This window comes from Anguilla rostrata, chromosome 8, assembly GCF_018555375.3.
Source record: "Anguilla rostrata isolate EN2019 chromosome 8, ASM1855537v3, whole genome shotgun sequence".
NCBI classification, from domain to species: domain Eukaryota; kingdom Metazoa; phylum Chordata; class Actinopteri; order Anguilliformes; family Anguillidae; genus Anguilla; species Anguilla rostrata.
This window is the reverse complement of record NC_057940.1, coordinates 49,254,415-49,281,167: the sequence shown is the minus strand read 5'-3', so window position 1 is coordinate 49,281,167 and position 26,753 is coordinate 49,254,415. Positions and strand designations below refer to the sequence as shown.

The window sequence follows — 26,753 nt, the reverse complement described above, 5'->3', positions numbered from 1 at the left end:
CAAGGATTCTGTCATACTAAACATTGGCCTCCTGCGTGGGGGGGATGGTGGTGACCACAAAAAAAGAAAACAACTGGGCTACAGTGGACGTAAAGAGCAAGGGGCTGTTTGTGAAGCATGCCTGTGTCCCGTTAGCCTTGCCGCCAGTGTTCTATATGCTGTCCCGTCACGTCTGCCCACACGCGGCGGCTAACCGAGGCCCTGGGGAACGTTCGTTGCCACTTTAGCAAACTTTTCACCACTTGTCAGCGAGACCTGGTGGAGTCCGGCAAATTCTACATGAGCAACAAGGTCCCGGTCAGCAATACCGTAAGCATATTGATTCCTGGTCCGCTCCGACGGTACATTTTGTTGCGTGTATCGTATCGGAGAAAGTGAAGCAGTGGGAAGATTCTGATCGTGGATGCAATCTCCCAAACTACGTCGTTAGCCAGTTATGTCATTCTGAACTTCTGGGCTGGTATAGTTATGAGTGTGTTGAGAGAGCACAGAGAGAGAGAGGGAGAAAAATTAGAGAGTGAAGAGAGAGACCGAAGAGAGAGAGCGTTGGATCACCCTCTGATTTGAGTTTGAGCAACAGGTGCAGGTTACGACTTCCATTCTCACGGCCCCTAATAGCTAAACCTCGACGGCCTAGAAATTGCACTGAGCCCACAATTTCTTACATGACCTTGCTTCTCTTAGCTGTTGAGCCTTAGCTGTTGAAAGCTGGGTGTGTGAGTGCTCACAGCAGTCTTGTGGGCTGGGCACCTTGAATGCATTGCAAAGCTAGCCAATTCATTTTTTTCCAATTTCTGTATCTAGTAGATATATAAGCAATACTCCGCATTTTTGGCACAATATTTTTTTGCTTCTGAATGGCTTGCTGCAATAGGAGTGCAGCACACCCTCCACATTTAAGCTATAGTGAAGTCACTGGTGGTTTTTACATTACATTTATTTGACGGATGCTTTTATCCATAGTGACGCACAATAAGTGCATACCAAAGGTCATTGGAACAACTACAAAACACAGGTAGAACAACTAAGGTACAATACTCATTATGTAACAGTTCTCCCAAGCCATGAACACATTAAGTCCAGTTCACAGAGTAAACATAGGCTACCACTTGGTACCGCTTTTCTTGGAATTGCAATGTCTATCGGATGACTTTGGCACAATTAAGCATTTTGAATTTGGTTGGTATGGCTTCCGGGAATAAGCTCAGCTTCTTACCTGTGAATCTCTAATATGCACCTTTCCTCAAACCTGGCTGAACTCCCTCCTGCTTGAGGAAATATGACAAAAAAGTGAGCTGAAATGCTAGTTACCGTAAAAAATGTAGACCACGCACTAGAATTTTAAACGAAGATAGCTTAACCCTCCTATTATGTTCAAATTAACTAACAACTTTTATGCTTGGCGTCAATTTGACCCCAGCAATATAAACCTGCAGAAAATAATTGTAACGAAGTGTTACCAAAGTTTCTCTCTCAGCTACTTTAGGCCTTTCTACTGACCATCTTAATACCCCAGTAAATAAAACATGACTCCCCCCATCCTCCCCTTATACATCAAGTATTGATTTTATATGACTATTGCGAAATATGCAAATGACTGTACAATCTCATTCTTTGACCTAAAATGGAAAACAAAGTATGTTTTGGTGTTTGCAGGGCTTTATGTGCTCATTAAAAAAGAAAAATAACATTTGGAAAGAAACACACTTTTTATTATCAAGCTTAGTAACATTTTATGTTCGGGGTCAATTTGACCAGAGGGAAAAAATATTAAAAATGTCAAACATTTCAAATGTTTAGGTTCAGAAAACACTTCAGAACATCAATAAGTAACATATGACAGTTAGTCAATAATGAAGAAACGCCAATAAAAAGTAAATTAATCACCAGAATTGAGTTTTGATAAAATATGAACATGGCAGCTCAACTAGGTACCCGTGGGTATCAATTCTTAATTCAGACGAGATAGGTGCAAGTTTGTTACGCTCCTGTCGACCCTGCCTTGTTTCCCTGTCATCAAAGCGTATAATGTGGGCGAAAACATCATGTAATGTCTCCAGAGACTTTGTGGCTAGAAAAATTGCCCTACCAGTGTCAGCATTCCAAAGGCTTGCTGTTGTTTCACCTTTTGACTTGTACACTGCCAAAATAAGCAACCCAATATAGGATTGCTAGTGGGTCACATCCCGCTCTTTCCAATTGTCACTATACACATGCCACCCCTCTAAGTTTGTCATCTCAAGAATATCCTTTTGCATTGATGGTGTTATGAAGAGTTCAAATGCAGACTTTATGTCTTGTACATGACTGCTAGCATATCTGGTGGGGCCTGGAACCATTTTGATGACATTAGCAGCACTAAGTCTACCCTGTCTTTCAACTGGGGATCCGAACCATAGTAGTTCTCCATTTTTGGAAGTGAACATGTCAGTTCTTGGTGGTTGAGAGATGACAGGGGTGTTTCTTGGGGGTTGAGAGATGACAGGAGGGTTTCTTGGTGGTTGAGAGATGACAGGAGGATCTTTTGGTGGTTGAGAGATGACAGGACGGTTTATTGGTGGTTGAGAAACAAAAGGAGGGTCAGAATGTGGTATCTCAAAGGCTTCATTCTCATCATCAGAGGAGGATGCCACATAGTCAGGGTCCTCCTCAACATTATCCTCAGACTCAGACATATCCTCATCTAAATCACTTTCACCCTCCAAGATCTGTGACAGAACCTCAGTAGCAGAAATTATATACCTCTGTCTGGTGGTCATTGTCAAAATCTTTAGTTGAGGCACAAATGCAAAGAGAAATGGTTTAGAGGGCTGTGTGTGCAGCCCTTATTATAAGAATGATCGGAGATCTCGTGGGAACTATGTTTTCTCCTCACACACATGCATGCTCTCTCTCTCTCTCAAACACACACACACACACAAATTCATGTGAAAGTGCCCTCAGCCAACACAACAAAAACAAGATCAAAATGATGGTTTTATATATCAATAGAGTTTGGGGTCAAAATGACCCCAACAACACCGATGCGTACAACATGTGTACAGGACATTTAAAATAATTTTTTCAGTTAATTTCATGTTTGCCATGTTTTCCCCATAAAGTTAGGAAAAGTTATGAAATATCTAGTTGAAAAAAATATGGTAACCATATTTTTAGAGACAGTAAACATTGAATGGGGTCAATTTGACCCCAAACATAATAGGAGGGTTAACAGAGCTTTTTCAAGTGCAGATGGCGTGATCGACGTTTACATTTTTCCATATTTCCTTTTTTTTAAAGCAAATTAAATATCAGGGCATGCAAACTGCACGTGAAATAAAAGCCATGGTTGAAAATACTGTATTCACTGAGACCGTAGTTCTACTGGTGTTGCTGGTGCTTATTATCTAGGTTTTACGGTGTTAAATTACCGGATGTTACATCATTTTCAGAAAGTCATGACGTTTCCGTGTCACTAGTTTGCAGTTGCTTGCCAATGTGAGGGGCACTAACAGTGATAGTGTAATACTAGTATAAGGCATTAAATGAGCGTATTTGATTTGTTTCGTGGGTTTTTTGGGGTGCCTGGAGGACAACATCGTGGAGATGGCCGAAGGTATGATTAGGACATTGACAGTATAAAAATAAGTTGAATTTTGCTAGTTTCTCAATTGTTGCGAGTGTGTTTTTAGCAACTTGGCTGGTTAGCTTGTAGCTAGACTAGCAAGGACATTGTAGTAGGCTTGCTTCTGTCAAGTAGAAAACACGTTGACGGCTAGCTCAAGAACTGGCTTTCTGAATACTCTGTAGCTACCACTGGCGTGATAACTGATTAACCACCGACGTTTAGATAAGTTAGCTAACGTTATTTCTTTCGTGTTATTGTATTCTGGAAAGTTCTTTGGATAATGGACCCACAGTCGGCAGTATCTACGTTAGGGAATCTTGACAAGCGACGAGTTTGCAGGTTTAGATTATGTTATTTTATTCTAATTGGCTAATCTTACATGGAATAGGCGGTGAAAATTTATGTTTTTTCTAGAAATTGGCTGACACCCTAGTTAGTCCCCTATGGGGAGCTAGTGGACCATTTGAGTGTTTTGGCAGTAGCAACTTAATGTCACCACTGTATCAGTTTAATGAGGCACATAAAATGTTGCAGATGGCTATGGATAATTACCCTCGATATTTTCGTTCTGCGAATAGTACACATGTTGTGAATAGATTTGGATTTAACTTCGTGGAGTTACCGCACTGGATCAGGAGAATTGAATCCGTTATATTTAAGTATTAAGGGTGAAAAATGTTCAAGATTGCATGACAATGATTGTAAAGTTAATTGGGACGATTGCAATTCGTACGAACAATCTGGGCTGCACAAAATGTATCAAGACTGCTGACTGGTTTGAGCTATACACGCAGGGATCCTTTCTTTGACACCATGACTCATGACGATGACGATGACGATGATGAGGACGGCCAAGATTTCTTCTTCGGCGGCTACGATCAAGACTACCAGGACCCGTTTGACGAGGCTATGCGTTTCGGGTTTAGCTTCGGCCCGAGCGGACTGCGGGTGCAGGAGCCGCAGTTCTTCGGCGATGTCTTCAGGGAGATGGAGGAACTATTCGGCCGACTAGGCCAGTGGGAACAACAGCCAAATTTAGGAAAATTCGGTAAACGGCGTTCACTGATGCAATGTTTAACTTTTATACGTTTTCTCATCTGTGTTCTGTTGTATGCTAGTATACAGCAGTTTGATACAAGGTTTCACATAGCTTTGGAAATTACACAGCTACCTTTGAGTAACTTAATTTAATTTGGAGTAAATTGAAGTTGAGACAGCATTTTTGTTCTTATAACCCCTGACCCACGTGAACCCCCTACACACACTCACACCTTAGTAGTCCGGCCCATGGTTTGGGGAACCCTGCACTAACTCCTCTCTCCTCCCTCACTGCAGGGGTCCCCAGTATCGAGGCTCCGCCTGCTCAGGACGGCCCTGAGGGGGGCGGGGCAGGAGCCAGTGGGCAGTCCCTCAGGGACTTCATGCTGAAATCCCCGGACAGCCCCCCTCGTCGCCCCTCAGAGGCCCCGCCCTCCAGCTCCCCGTTCCCTCATTGGAGCCCCTTCCCTAAGGTTTGGGAACACCACACCTGTCCCAAGCTCACGCACAGACACACACACACACGCACACACACAAACACATGCACATACACATACACACACACACACACACACACACACACACGCATACACACACACACACACACACACACACACACCACACCTGTCCCAAGCTCACGCACAGACACACGCACACACACACACACACATGCACGTACCCACATGCACACACAAGCAGGCACTCACAAACACATGCACACACATATACCCCAGCATCTTCCAGTCACGCACACATACACACACACACACGCTGTCCAGCATCTTCCAGTCACATGCTGGCAACCACTTGGTAACCCACCAGCTAATGAATTGTGTTATGAAGTTGTGTTATGAGCACACCGAGGAGCTTTTCTTCAAATGTCGACAAGTTTTTCTCTTCCCTCCGTGCCTTTTCCCTAACATTTTCCTCTTTCTCCCCCCCTCTTTCTTTCTCTCTAATTCATTCATTCATTTCAGTTTCAATTCAAATGCTTTATTGGCATTGCATATTTCAAAATGCATATTTCCCAAGCGTAGTGATGACAGCAATCAGTTGTAGTAACTACAAAAAGAACAGCCATTTATTAACTACTACGTATTATTATTCAGTGGTGTTTATTTTTGTTTCCAATATACAGTGTTCCTCTATTGTTAATGTTTACTCATTATTCCTCTAGATGGCAGACTTAGACATATTGAGCTGAGTGAGGCTAATTTGTTGGCATGAAATTCATACAGTAAATATTGCCAAAGCATTACATAAAAAAATAAAATAAAATAAAAAAACACACACACAAATACAGTAATTCCAAATAGAAGGGGAAAAGAGAGAAAAAAGCAATAGACTGTTTATACTAGGATTTAGTTAACTGCAATTATATGTACAAGTTGAACAGGTAACACATTGTACCTTTTACCTGGGTAGTTTCTCACTGTCCCTCAGGTTGTGACAGGCTGAAACACATTCTGCTGTGAATGGGGCTGCTGACCCACTATTTTCAGCTTTTCTGTGTTTGTCAGCGAGGGAAATGATTTTATAATTTTAGAAAATTTGTTGAAATATGTTTTCCTTATTTCAGACTATTTTTCACAGGCTAGGAGGAAGTGCATCTCTGTCTCCACCTCTCATGTCTTACAGTGACCACACAAACGTTCCTCTTTGGGCAACCATGACTTTTTATGTAAACCTTTTTCAATTGTTAAGGTGTGGTCACTGAGCCTGTACTTGGTCAGGACTAATCTCTCTCTCTCTCTCTCTCTTCCCCCCCCTTCTTTCTTTGTCTCTCTCTCTCCCCCCTCTCTCTGTCTCTCCTCCCTCCCTCTTTGTCTCTCTCCCTCCCCCTCTCTGTCTCCCCCCTCCCTCTCTCTCTCTCTCTCTCCCTCTCCCCCCCCCTTCCCCCTTCCCGTCCTCGTTTCCTTCCTGTCTGTGACGCAGTTCGGTGACATTTGGAGAGGAGACGCGAGGAGAGGAGGAGGAGGAGGAGGAGAGGAGGATGCGCCGAGGGAGGACCGAGGTAGGAGGCCGGCGGGAGGCTCCGTCCCGCCGTTTCCGCCGTGGAGGAGCAAAGCTGGCGACGCGGCCGAGGTCATCGCAGCCGCGCCTTTCAGCCGCAGCGCAGCGTTCCCCAGTCTCTGCCGGGCGCGTCGCCCTGTCGCCACGGTGTTTCCCGCCCAGCGTACCCGCGGCGCAGCGTGTTTTCCAAAACCTGCATCCTCGCTTTTTGTCCCGTGTCACGTTAAAAAAAAAAAAACTGTTATTCCTGTTTGCTTTCACCTCAGCTTTTACCTGCTTAACCCATTCTGTTTGCTGTGATAGATCCCTTGTAGCATTTCTGCCACATTCCATTCTACTGCTACTTTGCACCAGGCTGGCCAGTGGAGGATGGGCCCCCCCTCCATAGCTGGGTTCCTCTACAGATTTATTCCCATTGGGGAGTTTTTTCTCGATGCCGTTTGAGGGTTTTCTCCACACTGGGAGTTTTTACCTCATGTGCCTGCTATTAGGGGGTTCAGACCTGGTGTTTGCTCTGTTTGCTCTTTTTTCTGTCTCTTGCCTTGCTACTCTGTAAGGCCTCTTTGTGACAGTTCTGTGTAAAAAGTGCTATAAAAATAAAACGGAATTGAATTCAATTGAATTGAAAAATTGAACTCCCCCAGATCTGGACTCGAGGGTCTCCTCCGAAGGTCTGGACCAGATTCTGACCCCCGGACCGGCCCGGCCCAAGACCAGGTCCTTCTTCCAGTCGGTCACGGTCACCAAAGTGGTCAAACCAGACGGGGTGGGTAACGTGGGATCTCCGTCCTCGTTTCGTCAGGGTGTCAATTTGATGCCCAGTAACTTATTTTGTGCCTGTGTTTCTATTTTTTAAAACCGTTTGTTTGAACCTTTTTGTGGTGACTTGGCTGCATATGTCTTTGTGGCATTGCACGATGAGCAGTTGCTTGGCAACAAGTTCCTAAGTGTCCATTAGAATGTTGCAACTTAGTTACTGTGGAGTTCTTTTGTTTGCACGAAAAAAAAACCCCCTCTGAGACAGGTGCTCCCAAATGGCTTTTTGTTGTGAAAACAGAATCACGTGATTTGCACAAACCTGACGTGCCGTGGGTGGCAGAACCTTGATTAACGTTCACCTTTTTTTTTTTTCCATGCAAGTTTTGTGCAAATTGAAAATGTTGACCTGATATTCCAGTTACCCTCCACTTTTCTAACTTTAAAAAAAATGCAAGTATCTGTTAAGTAGTTTTAATTTGTGTACTCAGTGTTCATTTCCCGTAGACATGCAATAAATCCAGGAAAAGACCCACAGCGTGAATTAAATGTGGCCCGTTAGGCCATCTCTCCAGTTTCCTTCTCTTTCTTCTCTTCCTCTCTGTCTTTATTCTCTCACTGTGTTCTCCTCACCCTTTTGCTTTCTGACTCATCTACCTCTTATTTCTGCTGCCCTGCCTCATTATGTCTCTCTCTCCCTCCCTTTCTCTCTCACACACCCCCCCCCTCCCTGTCCCCCCCCCCGCCCCCCTCTCTCTCTCTCTCTCAGACAGTGGAGGAGAGGAGGACAGTGAGAGACGGGCAGGGTAATGAGGAGACCACAGTCACGCGCTCGGGCCCTGTGGACGACAGGGGGCCACAGGATCTACTGGGCCGTTCAGGACCCAGTCAGTACTGCACCCCCCCTCTCAACCCATACTGCAGCTAACACACACCGCACACACACACACACATACACACACAGACACACACTCGCACACACTCGCACACACTCACACACACACACATACACGCATACACACACACATCTGCACACACACACACACACACACGCACACACATACACACACATACACACACAGACACACACTTACACACACACTCACACTCTCACACACACACACACACACGCATACACACACACATCTGCACACACATACACACACCCTCACACACACAAACATACACACACATACACACAACCACAAACACACAACTACACACACACAGACTCACATACGCACACACACACACAACCACAACCACACACACACACACACACACATACACAACCACAAACACACATCTACACACACACACATGCATGCACATTACCCACGTTACAGCAGGGATGTCAGACTCCAATTTTGGCGAATCACAACGTTAGCTTTTTTTTTTGATGCATTTCAGTACCAAATTGGTTAAGACATTGATTGGCTAAATAGTCTTTGCACCTTGTATTCAAAGCCTATGTTTGGCATCGCGCTCCTCCTGGACTTAATGTCTTGTAAAAGCAGTAGTTTTAGCCACTGGAGATGTTACCAGAAGCAGGTTAGCATAGCCTCCGCTGCTGACTTACACAGTGACCTTGCAGTGGCTGAATTGGCTCAGAATTGAAATTGCTAGTTCTGACCACGCTTTAGCCTGTCCTTAGTCCTCAGTAACTGACAAGACGCGTTTGTCCCTGCTCGGTTTTACCCATTAATTGTTCATTTATTTACTGCCTCTCGCCCAATGCACGCTAGGATAGGCTCCAGCCCCCCCGTGACCCTGAACAGGAGAAGTGGGTATAGATAATGGATGGATGCATGGATTATTAATCTATATTTGTTTCCTTGCCCTCTCCATAGTATTCTTTGTCACAAGATTGAAATTTATGTGAAGTGGAAGTAAAAATTTTACTCTTTTTCTTGCGTGAGAGCGTCTTCAAAGTTTGCTACCGTGGCTGCAAGTTTAACTTTTAAAAAAAATTTTTTTTATTTTGTTTTCCTCCAGGTCTCTCCTCCCCCTCCACTGACCAGCGGGACGAAGGCTCCGTCTTCGCCAGGTACTTTGGAGGATTTACGGGGCGATAAGGGTCTGGGAAGAAAGGAGGAGTCTGTCAGAGAGCGAGCTCCGCTCTCTCATTGCTCCTTTAATTACATTGGCTGCCTTGCCGTTGCCATGGCCAACTCTTGGAGTTCCTGTCGGGGGGGGAGAACTGCAACCCTGACAACGCAGACTGGTGTGGTTTTAACTCTTGAGGGCGTCGGCTTTTCCAAGGTCATCCAGCCGGGAGGAGCTTGAGAGTCCCACCGTGCTGCGGGCTCCTGCTCGCCTCTGCCGGACGCGCTGGAGAGACGGAGCGCGTTCGTCTTCGGTGTGGAAATTAGTTTCGTCGGAAATGTAACCAAGTCGAATGAGCTGAAATTGAGGAAAAGTGTGAATAGGCTTCGTTATGTACAATGTTTTCCCCTCCTTACGTCGGCCAGCTCGCTCTGCGTGTGAGTTTAGCGCTGTTCTTCTGCAGAGCTCTTCAGTTCATCTCCTCTTCCTCTCCGCTCACTGATCTGTGAAATGTAGCTGTGCGAATGGGGTGAATTTTTACCACGTAACCCTTTGAAGAGTAGGTCATTTAGAATAAAAAATAAATTCTAAGCCATTGTTCTAGAACGCCATTGACTTCATTTACCAGTAGTGATTGTTACGTCAGCATTAGAGTGTTCAGTTGAGAACATTCTGATCACATGTTTGTGATCTCACACCTTAAAGGGTTAAACTGGACTTGACAGAAAACACTGATACTGACAGGATGTGTTTGTGTTTCTCAAAAAAGTAATACAGCTTTGACTAAGAAATGAAACGTATATGCATATTTTATTTTTGTAAAGTGTAATTTATGAATTATGGGAATAAATATTGGGGTATGCACTGGTCTGTGTTTTTACTCTCCGAAATCCAACTACCTTTTAAAACGCTCCCTACTCGTGCGACTGTGGCCAGCTACATGTCTCCCAACAGGACGTCCCACCAGAGGCGTGGTAAGAAATCGGCTTGAGACCGTGGAGCACCTGCTTGGGGAAGAGGGGCATTAGAGGGACATTCGGTCAGAGAGAGAGCCGTCCTTGTGCTCCTGGGAAAGGCATCACATTGCATGTCAATCACTTGAATCCTGGGGTGACAATCCAGTCGTGTTAAAATGGAGGGTTCCAAAATGCAAACAAGTTCTTAGGGGACAATGGACTCTCTTTATAGCGCCTTTCACGATCTCAAGGGGCGTTACGCTGCGTGGCGGGGAAACGCCTTTCGACCGTCACCAATGTGTAGCGTGCGTCTGGGTGATGCACGGCGGCCATTTCGTGCACGAATGCTTACCGCCACACTGCCTGGACGAGATGCCTGTTTCCAAGGTAGTGAAGATGATCATCTCCTATGAATCAGTGAGTGGTGTGCGTTTATGCACTGTGCAACAGCAAACTGAAGCAGGTGGATTAGAGTCAGCAGACTGCAGTATTTGGGATGGAGATAAAGTGAGTGTTTTCAGTGTTCACTGGAGAGATAAAGGCATTGTAGGCCTGAAGTTGCTCTCAAAAGAAGCAGTCTGATTATCAGTCAAGAAACATCATAAATTGATAAGCTTCCAGTTCCAGGGAAGTTTCTATATTTATGATCATGCTTCTTGAGCATGGAATCTGAACAGGTCAATAGATATTGTTGGTATCCAGCTGTCCTATACAGCCATTCTGTAATGACTAATTGCAAACGGTTTTTTGTTTGGCTCGGTTATGATGGTTGAATACTTAGTTGCCCATTATAGTGCTTATCACTATGTCTTTAACCCTATCTAGTGATACAGGGGTATGTTGGGACATTCAAATGTGGTAGAAGGTTTAGAACCCTGATTGCATTACACAATGGAAATGTTCTTTCATGAAATTGCTGCAGCTATTCAGGGATCTAATGTGTGGTATGCACCCGAAATGACTTCTTCAAAGACAAAAACAATAAGGCAATGCAGTAATAAAACTTTCGAAAGATTTCAAAACTACGATATATCTGTGTAACAACTATATACTTCCCAGTTCTCTAAGGTTCATAACGCTTATTGTACGTTGCTTCGGATAAAAGTGTCTGCTAAATAAATAATGTAATATTCTTCAATCCTGATAAATTTGCATTAAAACTGGCATGAACTTGCAAACAATTCTGATCATCTATACATGTATGTTTGGCTTGTGTTAGACCCCCGCTTCAGGCTAAAACCTCATCATTATATATGTGTTCCTGTAAAAGGTTAATGTTTGAACCGAAAGTAAGAGTGAATGCACTAGGCCTAACACAGAGCTTCTGATGGTTTTGTAGGTGCTGTTGCATGCAGAAAATCAGCTAGAGACTGCTGAAATCATGTATGAACTTTGATGTGAATCATGAATGAACTTTGTACACTTATTAACTCAGGGCATCTGCCTGTGCAGCGTATTGGAAAGGGACGGGAGAGAGTGAAGTGCTTTGGAGCCCTTTATGGGGATATTTAATTTAGATAGAACCGTGATTCTCAAAGTGGGGGGGGGGCGGCGAGAGTGGGGGGGAGTGGACGGGGCACACAGAGACATTGGGGGGGGGGGAGACCATTACAGACCAAAATAGCATCCAAGGAGAATCAAAAATGTCGTCGAGGGGGCTCCAAAAAACTCCCTGTTGTCGAAGGTGCAAAGGGGGACCTGACTGAAAAAAGGACTGTCAATACAGTGCACTGCAGCATCTGGAGTTTTTAGAATATAAAGTGTATAAGTGGTAAGCATGAGAAGTTGATAAGATATTTGACATAGGAATGAGATTCATAGATATGTCGCTACAACTGAATGGCCATTTGTTTTTCAAAAATGCTACCAAATTACAGTAGTCTGGTGGAAAAAAGATGTGCTACAACCAAAATTACTTCTGCAAAGATGGCCAATCAGTAAGACAAAAACAGTAAGACAATGTAGTAATAAAACTTTAGATGTCAAAACTGCTATATATCTGAATAAAAACTATCATTCCCAGTTCTATAAGATTCATTTAAAGGACTACCACTGCAATGAAATGCTGAAATCAACAGGTGCTCCCCCTCCATGGTACAAACACTGACGTAGACTATTGGAGTATAAAAGTCCAGGATAATTTAGCTCTCGCATTCTCTGGCACCTGTGAGCGCTCAGGCTCGGACGTCCTGCCCCGATCAGTGTCAGAACGGTCCAGGGTTGGCGGTTTCGCGCTGGCACAGAGATGGACTCCGTGTTCAGGAGAGTCCGGATCCAGAGCCGTCTGCTCAGACAGTGCCTGGCCGAGTGTTTGGGAGTCTACGTCTTGATCGTGAGTATTTTGTCGAATCTGGTTCCGTGTGTGTACGTATAGTTTGACGCGTTCTCTGGAGTGTTCCTGTGGATTTGTTTTCCTCTGATCATTGTGCTGAGGTTGTTCTGCATTCCAGCTCTGATCCTCCACTGTCTTTGTTGTTTCCACGCTGTCTTGTCTTCAGTACGTGGGATGAACCCGAATACAGAAACAGAGGCATCTTCATCTCGTCTTATCTTATCTGCCAATCGTTACCTGTCAAAGTGCAATGATTGCAGACAGCAGAATGTGGTGTGTTATTGCCAAGGCCATTTTTGTGTTGGAAAACAAGATGAAACGCTCAGCTCAGCAAAGAAAAGATTTAATGGTTGACAATACTAAGTGCAGATTCTCAATCAGTGGCCCTAGGCACAGGTGACTAGCCCTACATTTTTGGACTGCTGTGACAAAATGTGTAACAAAAAGACAGACCAAAACTTGCATGTGTTACAGCTCTTCCTCTCTCCTTCGCTCCTTCTTTCTTCTGTCCTCTTTTTCATCCCCTGTTCATATGTGTTATGATCCCAGCAGTCCGTGCATCACTCGAGTCATGTGCTTCCTCCCTGATTTACCCTTTTCGCTGGCCGCAGTTCTCTTAAGGTCCCAAATAGTCTCTTACGGGGAGCTTCTGTGGGTTGACTTAGACGGGAAAGCTGGAGGAGACTTTGACCCTAAAACTAACGAGGGAAATCAGACTGTCCTGATTCAGCAGGTTAATGTGTGAGAGTATTAGACAGAAGCACACACTCACACACACACACACACACATATACACACACACATACGACATATATATACACACATACATACGCACATATACACACACACACACACATACAGACACACTCACATGCACACACACCTCTCACACACACATACGCACATATACACACACACACACACACACACAGGCACACTTACATGCACACACACACATACATATACACACTCTCTCTCACACACACACATGCGCGCGCACACACACGCACATGTACACACACACACATACATGCACATATATATACACACACACACACACGCACACACACACATACGCACATATATACACACACACAGTCCCGTACTGCTATCCTTGTGAGGACTTCCCATCGACTACATTCATTCCATAACCTCTAACCTCTAACCCTAACCCTAACCCCAACCACGACATGCCTAACCTTAACCCTAACCTTAACCTAACCCTAACCCTAACCCTAAGTCCTAACCCTAAAACAGCCTCTTGACCATGTGGAGACCAGAAAAAGGTCCCCACAAAGATACATTTTCCTCATCTTTCTATCCTTGTGAGGACACACACTCTCACAGAGTCGGCGGTGTGAAAGGCCTCTGTTGCCAGGGAGCTGGGAGTTGCCCCAGTGTAGCGCTCCTGTCCTTGGGCTCCGGTCAGTACGCGGCGGGGGTGTGGCTCGGCGCTCACAGCTGACAGGGCCGCTCTTTGTGTAACCGCAGGTGTTTGGCTGTGGGGCCGTCGCCCAGGTGACGACCTCTGAGAACACCAAGGGGCAGTACCTGTCCATCAACCTAGCCTTTGCCCTAGGCACCACCTTTGGAGTCTATGTCTCTCGAGGCGTGTCAGGTTGGCATACATCCTTTATTTCTATCCTCTGTGTTATATTTGCCCGATACTGCTTCTTATGTTTAATTGTTTGCTTTTATCTGGTTTCATTTTGTTGTTCTTATTTCCTGTGATTTTATATTTCTTATTTACATTTTTAGTTTTTTTTCAATCTCCAATGCTTTTCATTTTACAGTTCCTTATATTGTTTGTGTGTCATGCTGTATTGCCTGCAAGGTGCTACATTATTATTATTATTATTATTATTATTATTATTATTAATAGTAATAATAATAATAATAATAATAATAATAATAAAAATAATAATACTTTTTTATTCATTTACACCATTATACTCTCTTACACACACCATCATAGAGAATAGTATTATGTGTGAAAGAGAATGAATGTATGTGCGAGAGACTATAGTAGGCCTAGTATGTGTGAGAGTTTATGATCGTCTGTGTGTGAGAGAATCGTCAAGATATACAAGAAATGGAGACAGCTTCTGCTTACCGGTTCCATATATTCCTATGTGAGGTGCTCAGTGGCGCATGAAGCCAATTCATGGAGGCTGCCATGTTTGACTGAGGGATTTTGGCACAAGAGCGTGCGCACTGGGTACCTACACGTGAAGGATCACGGTAAACGCAGAGCAATGATGCTAACCCGCGGGGGTGCGCTCCGAAAATGCTTTCAAATCGTCTGACGAACTGTGGCTTTGCTGATGTATGATTTTGTGGAAGAAGTGACTTATTGTGACGAGGCCATTTCTAATGTGGTTTCAAACATTTCTGTGAGTTAAATTAATACATAAGACAGTCAACATTTTTATAGAAGCATTCAGCAAGACATGTACAGTACATTACATTAGCTAGCTACGTACTTATAAAAAGGTTACGCGAGCTAGCAAGACTGAAATGCAGTGAAAAGTTGTGGTTAGCTAGCTAACTAAATATCTATCAAGTTTCACCAGCTAGAGATTGAGCTGTCCTCTGACTAGCCCCAGCCAGCTAGCTAGACAGTAGAGCAGTTGTAGCTGGCTAACTTTTCCAAACGATACAAACATTCGTTGGCAGTTGACTGTAAGTAATTATATCTAGCTATCAGGCTAGCCACAACTTCTGACTTGTTTAAATTCTACAGTCAAGAAGTGTGCACTCAGCCATTTTGTGTTAGGGAGCTCTGTTTTTTTAAAAGAAGATAGACAAATGACTTCCAAAATAAATAGAAATGTGATCAGTAACTCTGTGATTTGATTGTAGTCTAATACTTTCTAAAGCTGTAAATGACTCCTTACCCTACGGTCACACGGGGCGACACAGGAGGGAGATATACCGCTGTCGCTTGTCGCTTATGGGCGTTCCTGGCTTGTGGTTACCAGGTTACAGAACTAAACAAGTAGTCTAGACATGATTGCACATTTGTTTCAGCAACGTCTGCCTTCACTCCCATTGGTAGTCGCTGTGTATTTCGCTCAGTATTTGCATAAAATAGACCTCTAGTCTATTTTTGTCCCGCCTACTTCGCTTTGCAATGGCCGCTTGTCTCTTGTTGCTGTAAATTGCTGTAAAAAAATAAGAGTTTGTCACCTACTGCAATACTGGCTCGTTTTCATTGTTTACAGTGTGGCAAGGTTCGGTTTGTGGGAGGAATTCAGAGCAATTAGAGGACCACGCCTACTGGTTAAATAGGCACACACCTGGATTATGTTATGAATCAGTCCAGGATTAAAAGTGTGCTTGTTTCCACAGTAGGCGTCTGAGACCGGGGATCCCCCACAACAACGAGAGAGAGCACATACCGTCTGGGAAAGGCTGAAAAGTGACCATGTGATTTCATTTGTTTTGTATTTATTATTTTAGTTCATTGTTTTTGCCCAGATCCCTTGAGGGTGACAGGTGAAGGTTTTTTCGTTTGTGTTCTTGGGTGAACGAGCTCTCTCTCGCTACTCCTAATAAAACGCCAGAGTTATCTGAAATTTCCACATCTCCCTGTGTCCAGCTCTTCTGTCCCAACCAGGGTGGTCACGGCGTGTGACATATTTGGTGGGCGAAAACCCAGGGCGGAGGAATCTCTGAAGATGGAGGGCGCTCCGCTAGTGCGGATGGTGAAGCAGCTAGCACAGACGCAGGAGTCGCGACACCGAGCCCTCTGCAGCCTGCAGGAACATCAGCAACAAGCGATGCGAGCTAGCGCATTGCAGGCTGCGGAGCGAGCCACCCCGGCAGAGTTGCTGAAGGGAATGGAGCCACCGGAAGTAGCCGCGCGAACTTTCGTTGTCTGCAGTCGGTCGGCCCTTCGCTCACGCTCGGCAAGTCCTCGACTCCTGCTGACGCCGGCTGCAACCGGAGTGCTGCATTGTCCTTTTATCGCAGCAGAGGGGGGAGGTGGTCACGGATGACGGCGATGCAGGGGAGGGGCCATCTGGTAGGCAAACCCCTGGTCCTGGTGAGGCAGAAATGTCTGACACAGGTTCGGGGGGTGGAGGGAACTAATCTCCCTCCCCTGCTCTCCAGAGTGACTGACTTTGCCCTCGAACAGTCGATTGGGAGGCTTCTCAACCAGCAGAGGGCAGTGACATACCCCTATTTTTGTATTATTTAGGATAAGTTGTATGGGATGAGCAGCGGGTAGCACTGTCACCTCACAGCAAGAAGGTTGTGGGTTTGAAGCTTGACTTGGGGCCTCTCTGTGTGGAGTTTGCATGTTCTCCCCGTGTTCGCGTGGGTTTCCCCCGAGTACTCCGGTTTCCTCCCACAGTCCAAAAACATGCAGGTAGGCTAATTGGAGACTCTAAATTGCCCATAGGTATGAATGCGTGAGTGAATGGTGTTTGTGCCTGCGATAGATTGGCGGCCTGCCCAGGGTGTATTCCAGCCTCTCGCCCCAATGCACGCTGGGATCGTCTCCTGCACCCCCCACGACCCTGCTCAGGATAAGCGGGTATAGATTATGGATGGATCAGATGAGTCGGGACCCATTTACAAACGAGGATAGCACAGAACTTTTAGTGCCAAAAAGCCATCAGAAAATGGGTTTTCAGGCAGCTCACAACAAACTGATGGCAGGTCATTTGGTGCGGGACAAGACACTTAGCCGTATAATGGCTCAGTCTTATTAGTCAGGCATACGGGGTTACATCCGCCAGTGGTGTGCAGACTGCCCAGAATGTCAAAAAGTAAATCCAGCAGCCATCCCAAAAGCTCCTTTCTGTTAAAAGAAACTTGGGAGGAGGGTACAAGCCAAAGTAAAAACGAAATTCAATACGTTTTGGACCTGTGAGCAAAGCCGCATTCACTTGGTAAAATTGCACATAAGCATTCAGTGGACGGAGCTGTGACAGGTGATGTACACTTACTGAGCGCATAATGAGTTATCCAAGAAATAATAAATAAATAGGCAAAATGCAAAAATTACAAAAAATCTTGATAAATTTGGCTTATGTATTATTATATATTAATATAATTGTCATATTTGATAATGATGTGTGTGAGAAAGTATGATGGTGTATGTGAGAGAATATAATGGTGTGTGTGTGAGAGTATAATGGTGTTTGTGAGGGTGAGAGAGTATAATGGTGTGTGTGAGAGTGTATAACGGTGTGTGTGGGAGAGTATGATGGTGTATGTGAGTGAGTATAATGGTGTGTGTGAGAGTGTATAATGGTGTGTGTGAGAGTGAGAGAGTATAATGGTGTGTGTGAGAGTGTATAATGGTGCGTGTGGGAGAGTATGATGGTGTATGTGAGTGAGTATAATGGTGTTTGTGAGAGAGTATAATGGTGTGTGTGAGAGAGTATAATGGTGTGTGTGAGAGTGTATAATGGTGTGTGTGAGAGGAAGTAGAATGGTGTGTGTGAGAGAGTATGATGGTGTGTGTGAGAGGAAGGAAAATGGTGTGTGTGAGAGAGTATGATGGTGTGTATGAGAGAGTATTATGGTGTGTGAGAGAGTATGATGGTGTGTGTGAGAGGAAGTATGATTTATGGCCTAAATGGCCTCTCATAGTTATGGGTTTGCCCTCCTTTGAGCGCTGGAGCTAAAGTGTGTATGCATGTGGTAAGTGTGTTTTGTGGTAAGCGTGCTATGCGTTTAGTGTGCTGTGCGGTAAGTGCACATGTGGTAAGCGTACTATGTGGAAACTGCTATTTAGTAAGTGTGCAATGTGATAAGGGTACTATACAGTAAGTGTACTATGTGGTAATTTTGCTATGCGGTAAGTGTGCTATGCGGTAAGGGTGCTATACAGTAAGTGTGCTATGTGGTATGTGCACTATACATTAAGTGTTCTTAATGGTGAGTGTGCTCTCTCTGTCCAGGAGCTCACCTGAACCCCGCAGTCACCCTCAGCCTGTGCATGCTGGGAAGGCACCCTTGGAGGACTCTGCCCTTCTATGTCTTCTTCCAGGTGTTTGGGGCCTTCCTTGCCGCTGCCACCGTCGCCTTGCAGTACTACGGTGAGCAGGCGGGGATAGAAAGCACCACCATACTGAAAGTTTCTTTCCATACAGGAGAGGGTTAAGCAATGTATGGAGTAGCTTTTAACCATATTCAGAAGTTATTATCATGTGGAGCAGTTTACCAGGACTTGCAGCAGTGTCAGGAGTTTGTTGGTCCGTTCAAGACCTAATCAGAGTGGACACAGAGATAGTTAATTTTTTTATTACATATCTCTATGCTTCAATATTAGCATCAGCTAAATATTAGCTTTTACAGTTTACTAGGGTGAAGTTTATATGAGAAACACAAAAAATATGAATCAAATATGAATCAGCATGTATGTGTGTGTGTGTGTGTTTGCACGCACGTGTGTGTGTGCACCCATGTGTGTGTGTGTGTATGTGCGTGTGTGCGTGTATGTGTGTATGTGTGTGTGCGCATGTGTGCGTGTGTGTGTGTGTATGTGCGTGCGCATGTGTGTGTGTATGTGCGTGCACACGTGTGTGTGTTCGTGTGTGTATGTGCACGCATGTGTGTGCGTGTGTGTGTGTGTGTATGTGCGTGCGCACGTGTGTGTGTGTGTGTATGTGCTTGCGTGTGTGTGTGTGTATGTGCGTGCGCATGTGTGTGCGTGTGTGTGCGTGTGCGCATGTGTGTGTGTGTGTATGTGCGTGCGCATGTGTGTGTGTGCGTGTGTGTGCGTGTGCGCATGTGTGTGTGTGTGTATGTGCGTGTGCGCATGTGTGTGTGTGTGTGTGTGTGTAGATGCCATTATGCACTTCAGCAATGGGCAACTGACTGTAACAGGACCGACTGCCACCGCTGGAATTTTCGCCACTTACCCTGCAGATTACCTCAGTCTGTGGAGTGGCTTTGTGGACCAGGTAAGCTCACCTGAGTCTTTTGCAGATCACTGCTACTGTTCTTCTTCTTCTTATTATTATTATTATTATTGCTGTTGATGTTGTTGCTGTTGCTGTTGCTGTTGTTGTTGTTGTTGTTGTTGTTACTGTTGGTGTTGTTGTTGCTGCTGTTGTTGTTACTGTTGCTGTTTGTAACAAGTGCTGCAGTCCTTCTCCCCACAAGCCACACAATCCTCTATTCTCGGACGCACACAGGTTTTATTTCGCTTGGTTTCAGACCGTACATACACGAACACAAACTAAACCAAACCGAAACAAAACACACACGATAAGGGAATCGCTCGGCGTCGCTCCCGCGAGCGTTTCATTCCAGCGCCCCGGTCTCACTGCAGGCAGAGCATATAAACAATTAGCAATTACTTGAGATTGCACACACCTGGGGTTGTAGCGCCAGCAAAACCGCTCCCTCTCCGCCCGCAGATGGCGCCCTAACCACACCATCCCTCCACACTGTTGCTGTTGTTGGTGTTTGTGTTGGTGATATTGTTTTTGTTGCTGTTGCTGTTGTTGGTGTTTGTGTTGGTTTTATTGTTGTTGTTGGTGTTGCTGTTGTTGTTGATGTTGTTGGAGTAGCTATTGCTGTTGTTGTTGCTGTTCTTGTTGTGGTTGCTGTTGCTGTCGTTGATGTTGTGGTTGGTGTTGGTGTTGCTGTTGTGATGTTTTGAGGGTGCATTAGCCTCTCAGCTGTTAGCACACCAGCGCAGTGCCTTGACGTGCGCTAACACTGGCTGTGTCCCGGGCAGGTGATTGGGACTGGCATGCTGCTGGTGTGCATCCTGGCTGTGGGGGACCGCAGGAACACCCGCATCCCTCCTGAGCTGGCACCGCTTCTGGTGGGCCTGGTTGTCCTGGTGATCGGGATATCCATGGGCGTCAACTGTGGCTACGCCCTCAACCCGGCCAGAGACCTGGGGCCCCGGCTGTACAGCTATATCGCGGGCTGGGGAGAGCAAGTGTTCTGGTAGGTCACCCTTACACCCTCTGCTAATGCACACAGACATTACATTACATTTATTTGGCAGACGCTTTTATCCAAAGTGATGTACAAAAGTGCATTTCATGGTCATGGACAACTACAAAACACAGGTTCAATAAGATACAATACTTATTTTGTACAGCTATTTCTAGCCGTGAACACTATTCTGACCTAACCTCTGCCAAGCCAACTAGGCAGAAGAACAAGCTACAATATTAGGACAAATACAAATTACCAAAATGTGCTGGGATGGGGAAACAGAACAAGTTCATGAGGGGGGGGATTTATAATGAAATATACAGAGTGGTGGTAGTTAGTCCAGGTATAGTCTGAAGAGATGAGTCTTCAGACCATGGCGGAAGATGGGTAGTGAGGGAGAGGTTTGAAGAGGAACAAGGAGTTTGTTCCACCACTGGGAAGCTAGGGTGGAGAAGCTCTGTGCAGAGCGGAGTGGTCGAGTAGACGTATAGGATTGAATCGTGCCCTGCAAGTAGATGGGGGCTGTCCTGTTGGCTGCAGTGTAAGCGAGGGTCAGGACTTTGAACCGGATCCTGGCAGTGACCGGTAGCCATTGGAGTGATCGCAGCAGAGGAGTGACGTGGGAGAATTTTGGAAGGTTGAAGATGAGTTGGGCAGCGGCATTTTGAATCATCTGTAGTGGCTGTATGGCACAAGCTGGCAGGCTTGCAAGGAGAGAGTTGCAGTAATCAAGGCGGGAGGTCACCGTAGCCTGGATGAGCAGCTGGGTAGAGTGCGTAGTCAGGTATGGTCGAATCCTTCTGATGTTGTACAGAAGGAATCTGCAGGACTGTGATGTTGCCTTGATGTGCTCCTTGAGGTCCAGTTGGTCATCCAGTACCACCCCCAGGCTCTTTGCAGAGTGAGAGGCAGTCACTGTGGTAACATCAACCATGATTGAGAGCTCATGTAGTAAGGAGGTCTTGTATGGAAAGAAGAGCAGCTCAGTTTTGTTGAGGTTGAGCTTCAGGTGGTGACTGGCCATCCAGGTAGAGATGTCAGCACCGGAGGCAAGTGAGCAGAGGGGGGAAAAAAAGAGTTGCGTGTCATCTGCATAACAATGATAGGAAAAGCCATTGATAACTGAACCAAGAGATTTGGTGTATATGGCTAACAGTAGAGGACCCAGTACAGATCCCTGCGTTACTCCCGTGACAAGGGGATGAGAATCAGAGGCAGACCCCATCCAGGTGACCTGGTAGAATCTATCTGCAAGATAGGAAGCGAACCAAGACAGGGCAGTCCCAGCAATGCCCATCTCAGCCAAGGTGGAGAGGAGTATTTTGTGGTTGACCGTGTCGAATGCTGCAGACAGGTCAAGAAGGATCAGGACAGAGGAGAGGCGTTAGGCTCTTGCAGTGGCAAGTGCCTCCGTCACAGCCAGGAGCGCAGTCTCTGTTGAGTGCCCGAATCGGAAGCCTGACTGGTGAGGGTCTAGCAGGTCGTTCTGATGGAGAAAATAAGTTAGTTGTTTAAGCACTGCGTGTGCAAGGGTTTTGGACAGAAAAGGTAGAAGTGATACGAGTCGATAACTCATTACATCGGAGGGGTCTGAGGTGCATTTCTTGAGGAGTGGGGTAACGCGAGCCATCTTAAAATCAGAGGGAACATGACCAGAGGCAAGAGAGAAATTAACAATGGAGGATAGATAGGGAAGGATCTTGCTGGAAATTGATTGGAGGACTGTAGATGGGATGGGGTCAAGTGGACAGGTGGTTGCATCATGAGAAGTGATGAGTTGTAGTACATCGGAGTCCTCCAGCATCTCATAGGTCAGTGTGGCCGTGGGTTTGTCCTGGGGGGTTGGGGGGCTCACTGGATGGGCAAAGGAGTTCCGGATTTTAGCCACCTTTCCTTCAAAGGTGGCCAGAAAGTCATCTGCGGAAAGGGAAGAGGGAGATAGGGGTGGAGGAGGAATGAGGAGGGAAGAGAAGGTGGAGAATAGTTTGCATGGGTTAGAGACACATGCACTGATCTTAGATTGGAAAAATGAGGCTTTAGCTGATGTGAGGGCAGATGTGAAAGTTGCCAGCAGGGTATGATATGTAGTCAGGTCATCAGAGGATCAGGATTTCCTCCACTTCCTCTCTGCAGCATGCAGTGATGTTCTGCTGGAGCGTAGTGACTCAGTCAGCCATGGGCAGGGGGGTGAAGAGCGTGCTGATTTGGAGACAAGAGGACAAAGTGAGTCGAGGGACTGGGAGAGGCAGGAGTTGAAGGTGGAGGTAGCAAGATCAACTGGCAGGTTAGAGAAAGAAGCAGGAGGGGGAAGTATAGAGAGAGCAGTGGAGATGAGGGAGGATTATGACAGAGTAGAGAGATTTCTTGAAACCTACTGTGGGTGAACAGTTGAATGAATTGTGGGGGAGTAAGTAGGACAGGGAGAAAGAAAGTGGTCTGAGACATGGAGGGGCGTCAGCGTGAGTTGGGGAATGGAGCAGCTTCTGGTGAATACAGTCTAGTTGGTTACCAGCCTTGTGTGTGGGGGGAAAAGAAGACTGGGAGAGGGCAAAAGAGTGGAGGAGTGAGGCAACCCTGGATAGCTGGGAGGTCTCTGGTTGGAGACATACAAACTAATATTGTGACAAAGCAGGGCACTACTTTGTCATGCTGAATAATTTACAGCCATTGGAGAGAAAGAGTATCTTTAAAAAAAAGGCATTTATTCAAAAGATTTACAGCAAGGAACTTGCATGTTTTTCATGGAAGAGACCTCAACCCTACAAAATGGCCCCCACCTGCTCATCACACACCTGCTTTAAAGACATGCCAATTATAATCGCCAGCAGGTGTGCCACTAGCCTTAATCAGTCACACATTTAGACCAGCGGCAGTTTAAGGTAGACTGAAGTAATGTGTTAATTGCTGAATTAATCATTGTTTTCCCAAATCAGCTGAAACAACTGTTTACAAAATAGTTACTGATTAATCCTCTTCAGATACAGATGGGCTTCAAAATCCATTATCATTTATCAAAAGCATTATAGAAATAGCTAAAAATTCAGTAAATTGGTAATGAAAATGAAGAACTTACATTGTGTTTTGAACATAATGAAAATTGGAAATCTGTAGCAATCATTATTTAATTTGTCTGATAATCCATACATTGTCTCTCAGTACAAAATAAATGTAAATTTTGAGATTATAACAGATTTCTATATAACATTAAAACATTTTAAACAAATTTCTAGTGAAGAGGCCTTCATCTTCATAAATATAACACACACTGATGCTAATAATGTAATATTAAGTAATGATGGATCAAACTAAAGCTAATGGATATTCAGAAAGTAGTGGTGGTAGATGGTACACGGTGTCACATCTCTCCCCCCTCTCTGTCTCTTCATCTTCTTCTCTCTCTCTCTCTCTCTCTTTCTCTCTCTCTCTATCTCCCCCTCTCTCCCTCTCCCCCCCTTTCCCCTTCTCTCTGTCTCTCTCTCTGTCCCCTGCCCCCTCTCTGTGTCTCCCTCTCTCCCCCCCTCTCTCTCAGGGCGGGGGGAGGATGGTGGTGGGTCCCTCTGGTTGCTCCCTGTGTCGGAGCGCTGGTGGGGTCTGTAGTGTATGTGCTCCTGATTGAGGCACATCACCCAGAGCTGGACCTTCACCTGGAAAAGGCTGACCAGTGCCAAACCGTGGACAACAAACTGGCTCTAGAGCTGGAGGGGGTCGAGCTGGACCTGAATTCCCCCAAGGGCTGCCCCAACGAAGGGCAGGAGGGCAAGAAGGCTGCAAGTGGGAAGGGTGAGGAGGGGTAGTACGGACGGCTTCGTAAATAATTATCACACAGACGCTTGGCATGCAGAGCAAGCCACAGTAGCTCAGTTAGTTTGAGTCGTGGGTGTGGTCACCCATACGCATTTATAGTGGGCACAATTTGTGACATCACTAGAACCTTTCATTCTTTTGTTGAGACACTACAGAATTCCGGGTTCCATCATGGGTTCTGAATGGAATAGAATCCGCTGTTTGATTTTGGTAATTAGATGAGAGTTCTGTTAGCCCTCAAACACGTTTTCTTAAATCCTTAATTGTGATCATGGAGAGCCCAGTGAACATAAATAGGTTTTCACAGAATAATTATTTTTAGGATATACACAATAGTGTCAGTTATAGTAAAGGCTAAAGTATGCTATTAGTTATAGGATGGTGTAGTATTGGTAATAGTGTTATTTCATAATAAATAATGAGAATATTTTTGTATTTAGTTTATTTGTCTGTGAATGCACCGTACTGAGAAGTGGGCATATATGACTTGCAAATGAGTTTTATTTGACAATGTATACTTTCATACTTTTTGCTGTTCCTTTTTCCACATTGTGAAATCCTGTACTCAAAGTACCTTTGCCAGTGATGTTATATCATATAGTTGCGATACACATTTATTTCTGTAATATATTTTCTTAAATAAACGTACTAAATTACAGTATGTGCTATGTATTTTTCCCCATTCTTCCCACATTCTCAACAAGAAACAATTTATAGAAAGCTTGACATTCACTTTGTGTAGCCATTCCAATGAAGCATTTGCAAGATGTGAATGTTATCTTATCATGTGAACATGCAGGGAGTAACATGTAACCATCAACATCACAGAAATTAAAACTGTAATGTAGGTTTTTGCCAGCAGAACTAAAAACAAGTGTATCATTTATGCTTGTCAAGAACAAGATTACTTGCCTTCATTCTTGGAAAAATCAAGTCCAGCTTCTTACACCTTGTATATCGATTGAAATATGGACTTTTATACAGCTGTTGCAATAAAAAACTTTAAAAAAAAAAAATTGATTGAAACATTGAATACACATGTAAATACATTCCTCTCCTTTGCTTCTCCAACACATTGGACCTTTCTCGCCAAACAGCAGGCCACAGTAGTGATGCATGTGGAAGAAAACCCATTTTCACTCTCTATTCCTGAGGTCAGCAGAATCAAAGTTTATTACAGCATATGCCTGAGATGGACACACTCACAAAGTAGTTCTACAGTGTTTAATGTTCACTCAAAGACAAAAAAGGCATTGCTTTAATTTACACCAGTGACTTGTTTTTTTCATGCATAAATATATTTGTTTACTATAGCCTGGTTGGGTCTGCGGTAAGTTTTTTAAAGAAGAATATGCAACAAAATGGAGGCAGTGCACTTGTATGCAGTGCTGGTTGACTCTGGGCATGCTGCCAAGTTTCATACTCCAGAAAGTACCCTGCACCCAGGCATATTAGCACAAACAAGAGTTATGTTATTTCAAACTTCCACACAAGGGACTAATGAAAGAATGACCATATTTTATAATCCACATACGGTCATTGCTTCTGCCACACACATGCTCCAAATGGTTTATACTCTGCCCATTGGTCTACATACCATCGGCATATTGCTTTGGTGTGGGAAACATTAATCAAAAACCACAAAACTAAGGGGCTGTAAGGATCACAGACCAATCACCTTCAGAGGCTCGGACGTGTTTCTGCTCTGAATGACGATGGAGGGTGTTAACAATAGAGGTTAACCTTGGTGATGCTGAACTTCTGAAGGTGTGTAGATGATAGATGTTAACATTGGTGATGCTGAACTTGTCAGGACCCAGGCGCAGAGCGGGAAAAAACACGGAACTCCAAAAAGTTGATACAAACAAGACTTTACTAAAAAAAAAAAAAAAAAAATCAGAACAAACAGAGCCACGAGGGGCATAAAACGAAAACTAAAAAAATACAAAAAAAACTGAACTACACCAGTACAGAAAACAAATGGCAGAAACGCACAGAAACACACAAGCGGAAACAAAGTAAGAAACACAAACAGGTCAAAAACACAGGCAGGTACATACGGTCTGAAACAAACACAAGGAACCAGCACCCGAGTCAAGGGGACAAAGAACTTAAATAGACAGGGGGTAACAAGACACAGGTGAACTCAAAAAACAATCAAACCAGAAAAGGAGGGGATAACAAGACACAGGTGGGAACAATGATAGAATAACGAGACAATTAAAAACAATCATACAATTAACAGGGGGGAGCAGGACACAAAACAGAAGTGCTGCCATCTGGA

General features: G+C 44.8%; 2 protein-coding genes across 3 annotated transcripts; both read left to right on the top strand.

Moving 5' to 3' along the window:
• The first annotated feature begins 148 nt into the window (after positions 1-148).
• Positions 149-10,324, top strand: hax1 (HCLS1 associated protein X-1). Of its 2 annotated transcripts, none has more exons than XM_064345489.1 (7): positions 149-309; positions 4,402-4,655; positions 4,943-5,118; positions 6,581-6,659; positions 7,303-7,424; positions 8,184-8,301; positions 9,410-10,324. In XM_064345489.1, exons 2-7 carry the CDS (start codon positions 4,421-4,423, stop codon positions 9,487-9,489), a joined length of 810 nt encoding a protein of 269 aa, XP_064201559.1. In that variant the 5' UTR covers positions 149-309; positions 4,402-4,420; the 3' UTR covers positions 9,490-10,324. The 2 variants fall into 2 exon arrangements, with proteins under 2 accessions (XP_064201559.1, XP_064201558.1); XM_064345488.1 differs by lacking the exon at positions 149-309 and adding an exon at positions 3,408-3,595.
• Positions 10,325-12,613: 2,289 nt separating this feature from the next.
• On the top strand, positions 12,614-25,474 carry LOC135261861 (aquaporin-10-like). Its single transcript, XM_064348527.1, has 6 exons — positions 12,614-12,748; positions 14,240-14,366; positions 18,667-18,804; positions 19,553-19,671; positions 20,454-20,671; positions 24,195-25,474. Exons 1-6 carry the CDS (start codon positions 12,662-12,664, stop codon positions 24,457-24,459), a joined length of 954 nt encoding a protein of 317 aa, XP_064204597.1. The 5' UTR covers positions 12,614-12,661; the 3' UTR covers positions 24,460-25,474.
• The last annotated feature ends 1,279 nt before the right edge of the window (positions 25,475-26,753 follow it).